At 39.0% G+C, this 16384-nt stretch overlaps 1 protein-coding gene across 1 annotated transcript in view; it reads right to left on the reverse strand.

Moving 5' to 3' along the window:
- Positions 1 to 805: 805 nt before the first annotated feature.
- Positions 806 to 16384, reverse strand: part of TNFSF18 (TNF superfamily member 18) — a gene marked incomplete at its 3' end in the record, with an annotated part of 115598 nt that continues 100019 nt past the window's right edge. Inside the window, exons 2-4 of the mRNA XM_079698180.1 lie at positions 8043 to 8219; positions 2524 to 2554; positions 806 to 1152 (exon numbers count right to left, since the gene is read on the reverse strand). Of these exons, the coding sequence (XP_079554306.1) occupies positions 806 to 1152; positions 2524 to 2554; positions 8043 to 8201 (537 nt within the window). The 5' untranslated portion in view covers positions 8202 to 8219. The remainder of the gene's footprint in view (positions 1153 to 2523; positions 2555 to 8042; positions 8220 to 16384) is intronic.

The following is a 16384-nucleotide window of genomic DNA, read 5'->3' on the forward strand; positions in this document are numbered from 1 at the left end:
AATACAGTACTGGTAATATCCATTTCTGGGGTAAATCTTATGATTAGTAATGATTACTCTTTCTTTACTATTGACAATGTTTAGACACATACACAAGTTCTCTTGAAGCCCTATGTGAAGGTTCAGAATGACCCTTTTGACCAGCTGTTTTTACAAAGCACCCTGCGTCCTGAGTATGGTAAAATCAAGGAAAGTTCCCGAATAAAGTGCGTTCCATTCCAATGCCACCTGTGCCTCTGTCCCAACAGTTCTCAAGAGTGTTCTTTATCCTCTAATGCCATCAAATCTAAAGTGGTGTATTGCTGGCCTATCTGTGGCCACCCTCCAAGTCTGACTACTTTTTATTAGGAGGGTCTCAGAAGATGGGAATATGGGAAGAATGAAGTCAAGAAATCCACGGTCCAAGAGTATGAGAACAAGGCCAGGCTACTGCCCTGGATCTTTTTTCATACCAGATAAGGCTCCCATGGGACTAAGACTTCATTTTTCCACCCAGGGATTCAAGGGTTAGACAAAGACACTTTGAGAAGAGTCAGTCTGTCCTCTAGCCACCTGTATTCATTTTATCATGAGCTAGTAAAGTGCCTTTGCTGACCTAACGTCAAGGGTAACCAAGTGTCTTTGGTCCTCCCTCTGAGTCTTATCCAGACAGGCCTAAGAAATGAAAATCCACATGCAGAGGAGTTCTGTTTGTGTTGATCTGTATGCCCAGATGAACTGTAGGCACTGAGAATCTTCCTCCTCCATCCTACCCACTGGCATCTCTGCATGTGCTGAAGAGGACAGAGGAGACCAAATCGAGTCTCTAGGAGATGAACTGGGGATTTGCTAGCAAATAGATCCCCCAGTATGTGTTATTTTTTAGAACCTGATGTTCAGCGTTGAATATCAAGTCTATTACATCTCCATCATGGAATTCATAAGCCCCTCCTATGTTCTGGATTGTAGAGTTGTTCGTTAGAGCTTGTATGGGGTCTTCATTCTTACGTAGCAGCACCTCAAAAGGAGCTCGCCCCTTGTAGGCTGTGTTGGGAGCCACTTGGCCGTAAATTAAATACAAACCATTCTGAAGTATTTTCAGCCTCCAATCAGCTGTCTTATTCACACAAGAAGGCTCAGGAGAGGGCATTTGCCATTTTGAAGGTAATGGTCCTATAAGATATTTACAAGAAAGGCAGGGGAGAGAGAGAAAAAAAAAAGGAAAGCATAGTTATTTCATCTTCTTCCTGATTGTAGTTCTTTCCTACTTACAGGAAAAAAAACGTTATCATTTGTACTCTGCATGACAGAATCCAATGGGCAGCCTTCCTACTTACAGGATGTTTCTTTACCCGGTCTATACAAGTTCTCTCCAACCACAATTTTAATATTTTAAGTATCTACCTACTCCTTGTTTTAGAGAAATTGCAGCTCCTAAGTGTATCTCTTGCTTGGGGAGTTCTAAGGAAAAACATTTAGAATAGGGACACAGGTTAAGTTTTAGGGTGGCACTTCATCTCTTGTCGATCGATATTTGTGAAAGGGAAGAAAGGAGGAAGGAAGAGAGGGATCACCTGCCAGGATGGTGATGACCAAAGTTGGCAGTGCAGGATGCATATTTGCCTTTCTCTGTGTAAATACTATTTACTATGTATCACTTTATCAATGAGATCTTCTCATCAATCTGTATAAAATATAGCGCTCTCCTGTCACTCTCTCCCTTTACCTTTAGTTTTCTTCATAGGTGTCACCATCTAGCCTATTATAAATTGTTCATTTGTTTATTGTCTATCTTATACCCACTTGAATATAATGTCTTTGAGAACAAGTACTTCTCTGTTTTGTCCATTGCTATATCTTCAGCACCAAAAAGAATTATATTCTGCTGTCAGCTGAAAATAGGTGTTTGACCTTAAACCAGTAAACAACCCAAAATGTATTCGTTTCAATTTTGTATGTATTCTAAAAAATGCCCTAAGGCTTAGGACGACTGTAAACTTTAGTGTGTTTTCTAAGCAAGTACCAGGTCACTATAAAGGAAAGTGACTCAGGAGCTAAGAGGAGAAGAGAAACGAGCAGAGAAGTGACCATTCCCCTAACTCTCATTTCTCATGTATATACTTAGAAACAAAAATCGCACCCTATACTCACTCTACTGGACGCTAGCAGTATGTGAAATGTGAGAATGACTTTGAGTTTGTCACCGGGAAAGGTTGTAGAAATCTGAAACTTGTGCTTATTAAAGCACAGAATTAAAAGTAGATTCCTGGATCTCAGATTCCCAGGCCTATGGGAGTGCTATGCATTTCTGCCCAGAGATGTGACCTTGAATGTAGTCTTCATCAGGGCATGGCCTTGTCCATCCATCTGGTATACCTCTGAAGCCTCAGCTCCTAGACAACTGCTTGGCACAAGATAAGCAGTTATAAACAGTAGCTGAAGGATGACTAAAATAGAATGCATGCTTTCTTAATTCTGGAGCTTGCCTTTTGCATCAAATACTAAGAAAAGTAAAAAAGGAGGTCTATGAGACATGTTACTCACCAAACTTCGCTATACAGGGCCCATTGGCAGTCTGTAGGGGAAGAAGAAGAATTGGTCAGGATGATGACAGTGTCACAACTTTCTTGATTGATTTATTTAGAGCCTCTGATTCCTGAAGCCGACTTCTTTTCCCTAGCCACATAAAAAAAAATCCCTCCCTCCCCCTTGTTTTGGATCTCTCAGCTTTCCTTTACAGATGGCTGGCGCCTTCCTTTACCTTTCATTACCCAGCTACCTTTTGGGTCTTCTAGGAAAAAGTTAAGAACTCCTTTTATCCACCTAATCTTTACCCACAGTACAACTATTTGATCTTAGACTCTCCTCCTCTTGGGCTATAGAAATTTTCTATAAATAATAGTCTCTGAATCCCAGTGACTTCACAAGATGGTCCACTGGCATGTGAGAAGAAAATAATAGAATTTCTATTTCTATTTTAAATAACAAATTAAGCTATAGAAATATTTACATTTCAGATTGATAATGTCTCCACTATTTAATATTCAGACAATCATGCCTCATATACAGTGACCGAAATACCCTGAGGAGATCTCAGTTTCAAACTGTTGCAACATACCACAGTTTACATGCTATAGGAAGTCACCAGTGTGGTTGATTTTATAAATACAGATATTTAAATACTAAAGGCTTTAAGATACTTGTAGTAAGGTACGGTATACCCACACATTTTGTAACATGTAAGGTTCATTTGTTTCCTTGTGGCAAAGTGCTTAAGAGACTTTTCGGGCTTAAACATGATATCAATTTTTCTTTTATAGGATTTCTCTGGCTGCTATGCTAGGAATAAATTAAAGAGTGACAAGAGCAAAAGCAGTGAGACAAGCTAAGAGATCAGTGTAATCATCTATGCAAGAAAGTCTGATGCCTCTGACCAAGGTGCTAGCCGTGGAGATGGTGATGAGTGATTGGAAATTGAGCCAACAGGATTTCCTGACATGGATATGGATAAGAAAATGAGAAGAGACAAAGATGACACCAAGATTTGGGGCATGAGTAATTAGAAAGATAAAACTGTTAATCACTGAAATGAGCAAGATTTAAGAGGAGTAAATTTGGGGGAAAAGAGTCATGAGTTCATTTTTAAACATGTCAAGTTTGTGATGCTTATTAGATATCCAGGTAGGAGTGTCAAGAAAGTAGTTAGATCTGTAAGGATGGAATTTAAGGAGTTCTGATAATAAGAGTCTTCAGCTTCTATATGGTGCTTAAAGATATGAGACTGTATAAGAGCATCAAGTCAGTGGGTACAGACAGACAGGAGTACTGGGGCATTGCACTGTTTAGAGGTCAGGAAATAAGAAAGAACCCACAAAGGAGCCTACGAAGGAAAGGCCACCTTGGTAAGGATTTTAATTATAGACCGTGGAATTTAAGTTGTCTAAGGAAGGAAGAAAAATCATGAATGGAGTGATGGGACAATATTTTTTTTAATTTTATTTTTTTTATACAGCAGGTTCTTATTAGTTATCTATTTTATATATATTAGTGCATATATGTCAATCCTAATCTCCCAATTCATCCCACCACCCTGCCCCCACTTGGGACAATATTATTTTAATTTAAAAAAAAGAACTTTGCACTATTGAATGATGGATTTAAAATTTAGTGTCATAACATGGTAAGCACACTCAAAAATGCATTCTTCCATTTTGATCTATATTTCTTCATGAGGTAATTTTTCAGTTATGATGGTCAAAACCATGAATCAAGGTAAGGTAAATTAACCTAGACTATAACTTTCAAATTATTATATTAAAAAGTATTAAACTAAGATTAAGAAAATAAAAGAAACACATTTATCAAATTACTTTACTAAAATATTATTTCAATTATTTTAGAAATCTTTATATTATATATTTTCATATTATATAAATATAACATTTCGGTAAAAGCAAAATGGTTTTGCACTGTGGATAAACAACATTAAGCATATTATTTGGTTCATCCTTATAAATTTCTACTGTGTATCTTTTAATATACAGAGTATTAGAACTTGTATAAAACTTATAATAAATTAGCATATATATTGGGATTGTACTCAAGAACATTTTGTTGATAGAGAGGTGCAATCAAAAAGGTTGGGAAGTCACTGTTCTAGGAGATAAATCACTGGATTCCTACAATTGCTTTTGCTATTATTAATAATAATGTACATTGGATGAATGGATAAAGAAAATGTGGCGCATATATACAATGGGATATTACTCAGCCATAAAAAAACAAAATTGAGTTATTTGTAGTGAGGTGGATGGACCTAGAGTCTGTCATACAGAGCGCAGTAAGTCAGAAAGAGAAAGACAAATACCATATGCTAACACATATATATGGAATATAAGAAAAAAAATGTCATGAAGAACCTAGGGGTAAGACGGGAATAAAGACACAGACCTACTAGAGAATGGACTTGAGGATATGGGGAGGGGGAAGGGTAAGCTGTGACAAAGTGAGAGAGTGGCATGGACATATATACACTACCAAACGTAAAATAGATAGCTAGTGGGAAGCAGCCGCATAGCACAGGGAGATCAGCTCAGTGCTTTGTGACCACCTGGATGGGTGGGATAGGGAGGGTGGGAGGGAGGGAGACACAAGAGGGAAGAGGTATGGGGACATATGTATATGTATAACTGATTCACTTTGTTATAAAGCAGAAACTAACAAACACACCATTGTAAAGCAATTATACTCCAGTAAAGATATAACATATATATATATAAATAGTAATAATAATGGTGTAAATATGAATCGCTACCATCCACTGAGAGCCTACCATGGGTCAGGCACTGTACTATCTCATTCATTCTTACCACAACTCTGTGAAATAACCAACACACACATTTTCAGATGAGGAAACAAGGAGAAGGATTATGTAACTAGCCCAAGGTCATGCAGCTGATGAGAGGCCAGGCTAAGATCCAAACAGAGCCTGAGTCAGATGTCTCACTCCTGCCGCTCTGTGGAGCAGTTTGTATTTCTAATTTTGGTGACGTTTGGAAGGGGTGGGTATCCACTTATAAAGAAGCATATAGGACTTTCAGTTTAGTTTAGTTAATTTATTTTTGCTTAGAAGGAGCAGTTGTTCTTGTAACCCCATTGTGATTTAAGCCCAGATTTACATACTTGGGTTAATAAATAAACTTAATAATTATTTCTCCAAACCAACTCTAATCAGATCATCATTTGGAAATAGAATCTACTCCGCTTTTAAGTACAAGCACAACTTTCCCTTTTGAAAGTAGCCTTCATTTCATTGAAGCAGGGGACTCTCCTGACATTTGGTTTCTTAGAGACAATTTCTGTGAGATTATTTTCATCTAGGGATGGACCAACTCCTTGGGCTCATAACCGATTCTTTCAGTGAAACATCTTCTGAATGAAGAGGGGGAAAAAAGAAAAAAAGAATTCTCCCAAGGAAATTTCTGTTGATTGATTTTGAAGGAGCCAACCTTCCTGTCTAACACTTTTTGAATTAGTGCCTAGAGAGGCTGGAAAGTGGGATTTTGTATATAAAAACCAGAGTGGAGACTAAAACAATGTAAACTCCGAGGTTGTGGAGCATTATGAGGAGGTGGAAGTGGTTACCTCATAATGACTCATCACCCACCAGCTATTCAGTCCCTTTTCCAAAAATACTAATCTGTGGCCAATAGGGAAAAAGAAGTGCAGGCAAGTGGAAAGTGGAATACAGGAGCTAATATCATTCCACTGTCAGCCAGGCATTGGCTTTTCCCATGGGAAATAAGCCTCCCTGGCATCCCATCAGGACAATATCCTGAAAACCTTTCAAACTTCCCCAAATTTGGTACAAACTCTGGGCTATTTCTTTAGAGGCAGAACCTTTCCTTGAGAAGCTGCATATTGTCGAGGAGAGAGAATCTGGAATCAGAGTTCAAACACAGGGGATTGATCAAATTCAGTTCTGGCAAGAGGTATCCTAGTATGAGCCCTCCTCCTTCCCTTTGCAAGAGCAGTTGTGTGCCTTTGAGAAAGGCACTTTCCTTCTCTCCCAGGCACTGGTTCCCCAGTCACACACAGGAAATGATGACACCTAGAACATATCCTGTGTTCTTCACAGTCATCTGGCTAATAGGATGTGAGGTTTGGAGAAGGAAAAGGCACTTCCAGATTTAAATTGTTGCTATTCTTACCCTTCCCCTTCTTCAGAAATCTAAACACTCAGAATGCCTGACAATTCTTTTTCTGCTCAAAGCTACACTGTTCCAGAAAGTTCAGAGTTCTGCTTGATACATTCCTGAGACAGTGGGGATGTGATTACAAATTCCTCTGTTGTACTCACTTGTGTACAAATTAATGGGCTACTGTGTAAAAACTTGGCCAAAGCTATACTTGCCCTAAGTTAACATCAGCAACTATAATGTACTGCTTCCTCCTGTATCTTTTCTCAATTGCTTTCAAATATCTGAAGTAGTAAAACCATATCTTTGAAATTTTAACTAACCAATCCCCCTTAGAAAAATGTTTCTACAGTCACTGATTTCATATCACAGCCCTTTCTGAGATGGGCATGTACTACTTTATTCTTTGCAAGGCTCAGAATCTTTAGATGTACCCAGGAATTGGCTAAATCCTAAATTAAATAAAGAATTTCTTATTTTCTTTTTGGTCAATGCTATGTAGTCAACAGTCACATTTCTACTAAGAATCTCATGTACCTCCCTTCCCTTCACTAGACCCACAAATTGGACTGGAGCTCAGTGGGAAATTCCTGATAAGCATCAGGGCCTTCCCAAATAAGAAAGTATTTCCTCTTCTCCATGAAGCCTTCCCTGATCAACCTAGCCCAAAGTCATTGACCCCCTCTTGACCTCCTAAAGCATTTATGTTCTATACTGTCCTTAGCTAAATTATTAATCACTGTATTTTATAGCTAGAAGGGACATTATAATAAACAAATCCATTTGCCTACCACCATTTTTCAGATGAAGAAACTGAGAACCAGAAAGATTAGATGCCTTTCAGATGCATACAGCTAGTTATTGAGAGACATAGAATCCGTATCTTCTCACTCCTAGTTCAGTGCCATTTCCCTCCTCAAAGATATTCTAACCATGTGTAACTTACCTTATTGTCTTTTATTATCTTTTTGTGTCTTTTTCCTCAGTAAGAGTATAGCTTGCACCCCATTCCTTGAGGGTAAGCATTGTGTTTTACATCTTCTTATTCCACCAAGAGCAGAGTTCCAGAAAGGGAGAAAACACTCCACAGGCATCTGTCAATTGACTGATTTAATTGATTCCATCTAACTTAGTTCTGCAGCTAACATTTAGTATTTTCTACTACCTTTCCTCTTAAACACTTAGATAAGCCTCAAAAGCCATATTGCCGTGACAAAATTGGAATTATATTTACATTATCTGTACCCACATGACTCTTTCTTCTAACTAGTTCTAACAATACTGAGTGACAATGATAATAACTAGACTTATAAAAGAAAAAAGGAGTATAATAAATAGCAACCTTAGGTACTGTTGTCTCCTTACCTTGAGTGGAAGAAAAGTGAAGATTAGTGTACTGAAGGAGCAAAGCAATAGCAAAATAACCATTGTTGAGTAGAGTAGCCATTTCTTCCAGGATGGTCTCTGTGCTCCGTGAGGACTTGAATGGCCTAAAGGCATATTCTCCACGTGGCTCAAACTCATTCTTTGCAGGAATGAAAGCTGTGGAAAGCAAACATTCACAAGTGATGAGCAGTCAGTTTTGTAGTATTATGGTAATTAGTAGTGGGTGTAAGAGGCGGGGTTTTCCTTCTGATTCTGTGTGTTGGAAAATGATACTGCTAGGCTAAGTGCTGATTCTCATTTGGCACCAGGCCAAATGCACTGAAAGGAACAGAGGGCTAAAAGCCAACACAAACACAGAGGACAAAATACAAAACAAAACAAGAGAAGTTAAGAGGGGGGGAAAAAATTATTTCCTGAAGCAAGAGGAACTATGGAACTGTGCAGTATTACAAATTATTCCAGATAAGAAAATCACTGTTTGTAAGGAAAAATAAAGTTCAAGATTAAGCCCTATCATACTCCAAATATCATATATGCGTGAGGCAGTAGATCAGGGAGCTAGGGAGACTGGGATGCATGGTTTGGAAAAAATAATTTCATCAATTTCTAGTGTATAAAATGTGTTCATTCTGAGTGTGTTTCGTGTTTGGTAATAGCAATCATTGTTGCTTTTGTTGTGGTCATCCATTTACAATGCTTGGTGTCAGTTTATCTCTTGTAAAAATAAAATACAGTGTGTGTAAAAAAAAAAGTGTGTTCGTTCTGAGATGGTCTCTAGAAAACAAGTGTATTACTAGAATTTAATTTTTAAAATATGTCAATACAAGAAGCTTAATTCTTTTATGTCTCACCATTTAAAAACTCTGAAAATTCAATGCTGGCATCAAATAGAAATAAAGTTATCATACAAAACTGCAAGATATATTCTTGCACCCTGTCCTCCAGTCTGAGCTTACACTCTATTCCAAAAACCTTGAGTTTTCTTCCTGGCACCAAAAATACCAATTTACTACAAAATTGAGGAAGTTCCCTGGTACCTCAGTCTTTCCATCTGTTAAATGGAATGCCTACCTGTTTTGTTTACACAGTGCCAGGATCATGTTCTAGAAAGAACATGGACTTTTAAATCGGACAGACCTGAGAGGGGGGACTGGTGTTGCCCAGCCCTTATCTGCTCAGTGGCCTGCAGCATGCTTACTTGACTCCTTTGTTTCCTTCCTTGTAAATGGAGACAATTTCCACTTCATAAAGCTTTTTCAAGAATGAAATAGATGCGAAGGTTTGGCTCATAAGAAATGTTCCGTAAGTGTTTCTCTCTTCTCCACCCTTTTGAGAGATGTTAAGACTGAATCAATTATGAAATTCTAGAAAAGAATGATTTTTTAAATATTTGCCACAGGTTGTAACTCAACTGAAGTTCATTTAAATAAAAGGAGGTAAAATGAAAGTATTTTGAAGAAAAAATTTCTAATCTAAGAGAGAATCAAAGATGTTTTAAATTAGGGAAAAAGCCTAGAGATTGAACATCCACATTTCTGAAAGAGGACGCTAAGGATAATAGAAGTTGAGAGGTGTATCACACCACTAATGGCTGGGTAACAGTGGAGTGGGGACTTGAGCCCAGGGATACTGTCTTTTAACCCAATCATCTTTTTTTTGTTTTTATTTTAGTACAACACTAATTGTAGCAATATTTCTCACTGAGTTGTCAGACTTAACTTGGCTCTATTTTATCTTGATCAATAATGTATCTCTGAAGAAAGGAGTCACTGAGTCACACGGGAATAATTTTTTAATACAACAATGTTTTGTGGCTCTCTCCTAGATGCTATGATGCAGAGGTTAACAGCAAAATGACTCCAGAAGAGTGATGCATTCTACCTACAACTTTTCCCTTGTATCATGTCTGAAATGCATACGCACCAGCACAGAATTTAAAACTGACCACTGAAAAGTCAGACTATTTCCTCTGTGTTTCTGATTTGTTCCTTCTCCTGATTCCTCTCCAAATTTTAGATGGAAGTGCCTCTGCTTGCTCAATTCAGTAAATATTTATTTAAATAAGGAACTGTTCCAAATAAAATCCAGTTCCTTCTTCTGCCCTTAACTAAGATTAGGATCTGGAATATCCTGTTTAATTATTTTAACCTTCTGAACATATCTTTAAAAAGATGACATGCTTGTCTCCAGAAGAATACATTCCAAGCACAAGGAACTATATTCAATATCTTGTAATAACCCATAATGGAAGAGAATGTTAAAGGAAGAAAATAAATATTTGTATATATATGTATAACTGAATCACTGTACTGTGAGAAAGCATTAGATAGACATTGGATTCCTCCAAAATCAGGTCTGCAGTCCCTGCCACGTTCCCCTTATATACTATTTACCATGACTTTATGCTTGTGATAGTGTATGGCATGGCATATTCAGTGCAAAATATTCAGTGTGTCAGAACTCAGTCAGGAGCACTAAACAGCTGATTTTGCCTACTCTAGATATCAGAGTATTCGTTGCTGGAACAAATAAGGCCCAGGTGGCCTGAAGATACATACATAAATGGATGATATATAGGTAAGAGAAAATAGACAGACATAATACATAAATATGGTTTTAAACTTGGAATTTTATGAAGGCAACAACAGTCTCTGTTAAGATTAATAAACGCCTACTCTGTAAAGAGAATTGTGTAAGCTCTATGCATAAATAGATATATACATACATATATAAATATATATTTACATACATATTTACATATTATATGTACAATAAATTCTAAAAGGTATATGGAGACATATCAATCTCCAGATCATTCTCTCTAAGGAACTAATAACAACTCTAACCAGGGTGGTCTAGGAAACAGTTTGAATTAAAATTATGGTTTTTTTCCACGACTTGGGGATCCTCTTCTATACCCTAAATTCTCTTATTCTGTGTTGTTTTTGCATGTCCATTTTTTTTGGAGCCCTTCCCAAATTCTTCATTGTTTGTCTATGTTTTACTGAATCAAGTACAGTCTTTAAGCAACAAGTCTATTGACAAATTTCCATGGAAGCCTTCCTGTTCCAGGTACCTGCCTTACCACTAATCTTTGAGAAAGGCTGTGTGGGGTTGTATGTCCCTGTCTAGCCTGAGTTCTCTCTGGGAGTGGCTTCTCGTTGTCTTGGGGAGGTGTGGGGGGCTGTCCTCTCTGGCCTAACCAGTATTGTATCAGTATCCCGGCCATGGAAGGAGCATCTTAAACACATTTTGCTGGGAATGATTACTTCCTGCTTGGAATCTGGACTGAAAATAGATGTTCTGTTATGCAACATGGCATAACACTTCCTAATTAAAACCATCAAACATCACCCTAGAAGTCGTAATGAAAGGGATTTGCTATGAAAGCATATCTTGCCCAATATCAAATGGATCGCCAGAGAGCTATATTTCACCTATCAACCAAATTAAATAAAAGGGTCTTAATATTCCTGAAACTAAGCATCTCCCAAATCTCCTGGATTTCCTTGGGTAGACCTGGCAGATGGGGATGGGAGAGGTATTTTTCCTTTTATGATTCAACTTGTTTTCCTCATTTGACAAACTACCACACACGAGCTCCACCAGTGGAGAACAATCAGCACATTCACTGTATTCAACACCCAACTGTGACATGTGTTCATACAGAAATCTGGGAGACACTCTGTTCTGGTTTTCCATTTTTAGTACTGGTCTTACACCATCCAATTTAGATACTCTGGCTCATGGCTAGATTGGTTGGTTTTGGCACCGAGAACCTACATGAGTAAAGAAAGGTTTTGGTTTTTCTATATGAAATGATTCCAAAATATAGCAAAAGAATGTTATCCCCCTTTCTCATTTAGAAAATATTATTGACTGCCTTCTATGTACCAAGTATGTAAAGAACTTAAGTACTAATAGAAAAGGGCCAGTCCATATCTTCAAATTTCTTATCACTTTTGGTTTGGTTTGGTTTTTAAAGGTAACTAAGGAAAGAGACAAATATACAAAGCAATATGAGGAGAAGTGTGTAATAGGACAAGAACAAAATACCTGACCTCACTTGGGTTAAGGGGAAGTTTTATAAAGGAGGCAATGACTAGGCTGATATATACATCTAAAGAGACGTTACCAGGTGAAGAAACCTCATAATATCCCATTCCCCTAAGCTAATCAATTTGTATAAATTTACTAATATGATATATATTGATAATATATATTTATATATTATGCTATCAGCAAATTATGTATGCTCTATATAGTACAATGTATAAATATATATAAATATATATATATATATATATATATATATATATATACACATACATATATAGTGTGTGTGTAGTCTTACAGTGTTTCAGGCACTTTACTTGGCAATGGAGAAATCAGGAGTATGACAGGACCTCTGATCTTAAGGAATCCATTGTCTGGTAATTGCTAGTTCTCTTATATTTGAGTCTTCTAAACTTGCATTGAAAACATGTTTCAATTTCAAGACAAGTTTCACTTATTTCTCCTTTCTTTTTTTCTTTCTGTATGATTTTATGTAACTTTCCCAATTTCCTAAGTGCGAATTGCCAAGGCATCTGGAGTTGTTCAGGCCAAGATACTTGTCTATCTGGTTTGAGGACTCCAGCCCTGAATGGATGTCTCACTATAAAGAGGAAATCTCAGGCTGGTATGCCAATGGAAAAAATGCTGAATCACATACAACACTGTGGAATGCTGCTTGAGGAAATGGTGCCAGCTGAAGGTAGCAAGCAACTTCCATTAGCTAAATAAAGAATAAACAACCCTGAAGAGGTAGCTATGAATATTATGGAAAGATAAGGCCTAAGGTATTTCAGGTGTTTCATCACCCAGCAAGCCTAAGGGAAATCTCTTTGGCTGAAAGTAAGGATATTCTCCACCCAACACATACACACGGCCTCTTACATCCTCTCCTGGTCCCTCATCTCATGAATTCCTAGATTTTGTCATGTACCAGCTGCTCTGATGGCAACACCACTGGGTGTTGATTTCAAATGTAAACCATAAAAAAAAAAAGATAGAAAATTATAAAGAGTAAAAACAAGAAAAATATATATTAAAAGCCTATTCTCTCCCAGTCACTGTGTTTAAAGTTTAAATTTTCACATGCATTAGGTTTATTTAATCTTCACAACATTAGAAAGTAGCCCTTATTAGTCCCATTTTACAGATGAGAAAATTGAGGTTAAGAGATGTTTAAGAACCAAAGTCACAAAACTACTAAAATTCAAATCCAAATCTGTCTAACTCTAAACCCTATTTTTTCCATTCTGTCTTGATGCATTAATAAGTACCTGAACTTGGCTTTAGTAGGCAAAGAATTTTAAAATGAGAAACAATTTACAATGTTAAGGATCCTTATGTGCTCCATTTCTGAATATGATATCTACTAATATATCTTTTGAAGAGAAAGCTCTTACTAAATAGTACTATCTTTTTCAAACAGGCATAATTCTTTGCTTTGTCTTCAATTTCAGATTCTTCCTTTTATTCCTTCTTAATCTCAAAATGACTCAGGTTTCCAGACAGAGACAGAGCTGAAATCAAATTTTAAATTAGAATAAAGATAGTACTTGCTATTTCCAGTTCCAAAACTATTTCCAGCCAAAAAATTTCTTTAAGCAAATTTTCTTAGCAAATAGAGAAAAAGAAACCCTTTATACTTTAATACTGTATATATAGCAAGCATTTACTTTAAATTTTATCCATATTAATTTAAGGAAGAGAGTAATAGTAGTAAAATTTGTGGGCAAATACAGAGTCAGAGGGAATATTAATTAAAAGAGAAATTTAGAGAATTGTGGGAACCCAATGGACGGGTTAGTTGTGATTGTTTAAACGTAGAAGAAAATAGAGGTCCCAGAAGGCTTAAAGGGATAGGACAGTAACTGTAGTAAAGATGACAGATGATTTCAACAATCATTAGTCATTCATGAATATGCTGAAAACACAAAGACTGGTGGGAAGATTCTTCTGATAGTAACAATGTTGACAGCAATCACAGCATCAACAACAGCTAACCTTGTTTGAGCACCTCCTGTCTTTTAAGTAGGAGTTGATCAGCCCATAATAAAGACTTGACCATGCTGATCTGAAGTCAACCAAGTTGTAAGACCTTTTTAAGTTCAGAGTAGGAAATATGCAAATTCACCATCAATTTGTCTTTATATGAACACATAAAGTATGCGGTTTGCAAGTGAATGGAGGGATAAGAAAACTTAATGGTATGGACTTCTGAAATGAATGAGCTAAGGAAGGGAGAAATGGTTCCTGGCTTTTCCAAGTCCATCCTGCCTTTGCCTACCTCAGTCTCATATAGTGGCTTGAAGCTAGTGGACATGGGGAGGCAAGAACTTCCCAGCTTATATTGCTCCGCAGTGTTTTGAGGTAGGAGAAAGACCTTTAGGAAAGCACCTAAATTTTCCCATTATTACTCTCATCCTTAAATTAATATGAAGGATAAAATTTAAAGTAAATGCACACACATATTATAGTTCTATTCATTTCCAACCACATAATAAAGTAGCCAGATTTCTTAAGTATTTATTTAGTTGCTATGTTCACACACAAAGAAAATGGCAGAATATTTGGACACTTCTGAATCTAAAGTTGAAACCAAGCAGAACCCTGCGCACACACACAACCACCCCCCCACCCCCCCACCCCTCTATGTCCCCTGCCTCTTGTTTGTAGAAAAGTTGAAATCTCCCAGGCCTCCCTGAGTCACAAATGAGCGGGCTCAAGCAGTTAATGATTAGGACAATAGAGTTGTAACATGGAGGAGCCAATTTGACTCCATGTTGGATCTGTTTCTTTGACTTTAACCTTCACTTTTCGTTGCTTTTGTTATTATAATCATACATAATGGCCTGCCTCTGGGGAACCCTACCCACCTGTGGGTAATTGCAAGAAAGAAGAAATTAACACATCCCCTCCTCCCTGAGCATGGTCATTCCAGGAGATGTTTTTCAAGACTGATGGCCTGGGACTTCCGGGTAAGATGGCGGAAGAGTAAGACGCGGAGATCACCTTCCTCCTCACGGATACACCAGAAATACAGCTACACGTGGAACAACTCCTACAGAACACCTACTGAACGCTGGCAGAAGACCCCAGACCTCCCAAAAGGCAAGAAACTCCCTACATACCTGGGTAGGGCAAAGCGGAGAGATTCCCGCACAGAGGATCGGTGCCGAGCGGCACTCACCAGCCCGAGAGGCTTGTCTGCTCGCCCGCCGGGGCGGGCGGCGCTGGAAGCTGAGGCTTGGGCTTCGGTCAGAGCGCAGGGAGAGGACTGGGGCTGGCGGCGAGAACTCAGCCTGAAGGGGGCTAATGTGCCACAGCTAGCCGGGAGGGAGTCCGGGAAAACTCTGGAGCTGCCGAAGAGGCAAGAGACTTGTTCTTCCCTCTTGGTTTCCTGCTGCGCGAGGAGAGGGGATTAAGAGCGCTGCTTAAAGGGGCTCCACAGACGGGCGCGAGTCGCGACTGAAAGCGCGGAGCCCAGTGACGGGCGTGGGACGCTGGGGCTGCTGCTGCCGCCGCCAAGAAGCCCGTGTGCGAGCGCAGGTCACTGTCCACACCGCCCTTCCGGGAGCCTGAGCAGCCCGCCACTGCCGGGGTCCCGGGATCCAGGGGCGGCTTCCCTGGGAGAACGCACGGCGCGCCTCGGGCTGGTGCAACGTCACGCCGACCTCTGCCGCTGCAGGCTCGCCCCGCACTCCGTGCCCCTCCCTCCCGCCCGGCCTGAGTGAGCCAGAGTTCCCGAAGAGGCTGCTCCTTTAACCCTTTCCTGTCTGAGCGAAGAACAGACGCCCTCCGGCGACCTACACGCAGAGGCGGGGCCAAATCCAAAGCTGAGACCCGGGAGCTGTGAGAACAAAGAAGAGAAAGGGAAACCTCTCCCAGCAGCCTCAGAAGCAGCGGATTAAAGCTCCACAATCAACTTGATGTACCCTGCATCTGTGGAATACATGAATAGACAACAAATCATCCCAAATTGAGGAGCCAGGAGTCAGTACTGTGCCTCTGAGGTGGGAGAGCCAACTTCAGGACACTGGTCCACAAGAGACCTCCCAGCTCCACATAATATCAAACGGCGAAAATCTTCCAGAGATCTCCATCTCAACACCAGCACCCAGCTTCACTCAACGACCAGCAAGCTACAGTGCTGGACACCCTATGCCAAACAACTAGCAAGACAGGAACACAATGCCACCCATTAGCAGAGAGGTGGCCTAAAATCATAAAAAGTCTGCAGACACCCCAAAACACACCACCAGACGTGGACC

This window comes from Hyperoodon ampullatus (genome assembly GCF_949752795.1).
Source record: "Hyperoodon ampullatus genome assembly, chromosome: 2".
NCBI lineage: Eukaryota > Metazoa > Chordata > Mammalia > Artiodactyla > Ziphiidae > Hyperoodon > Hyperoodon ampullatus.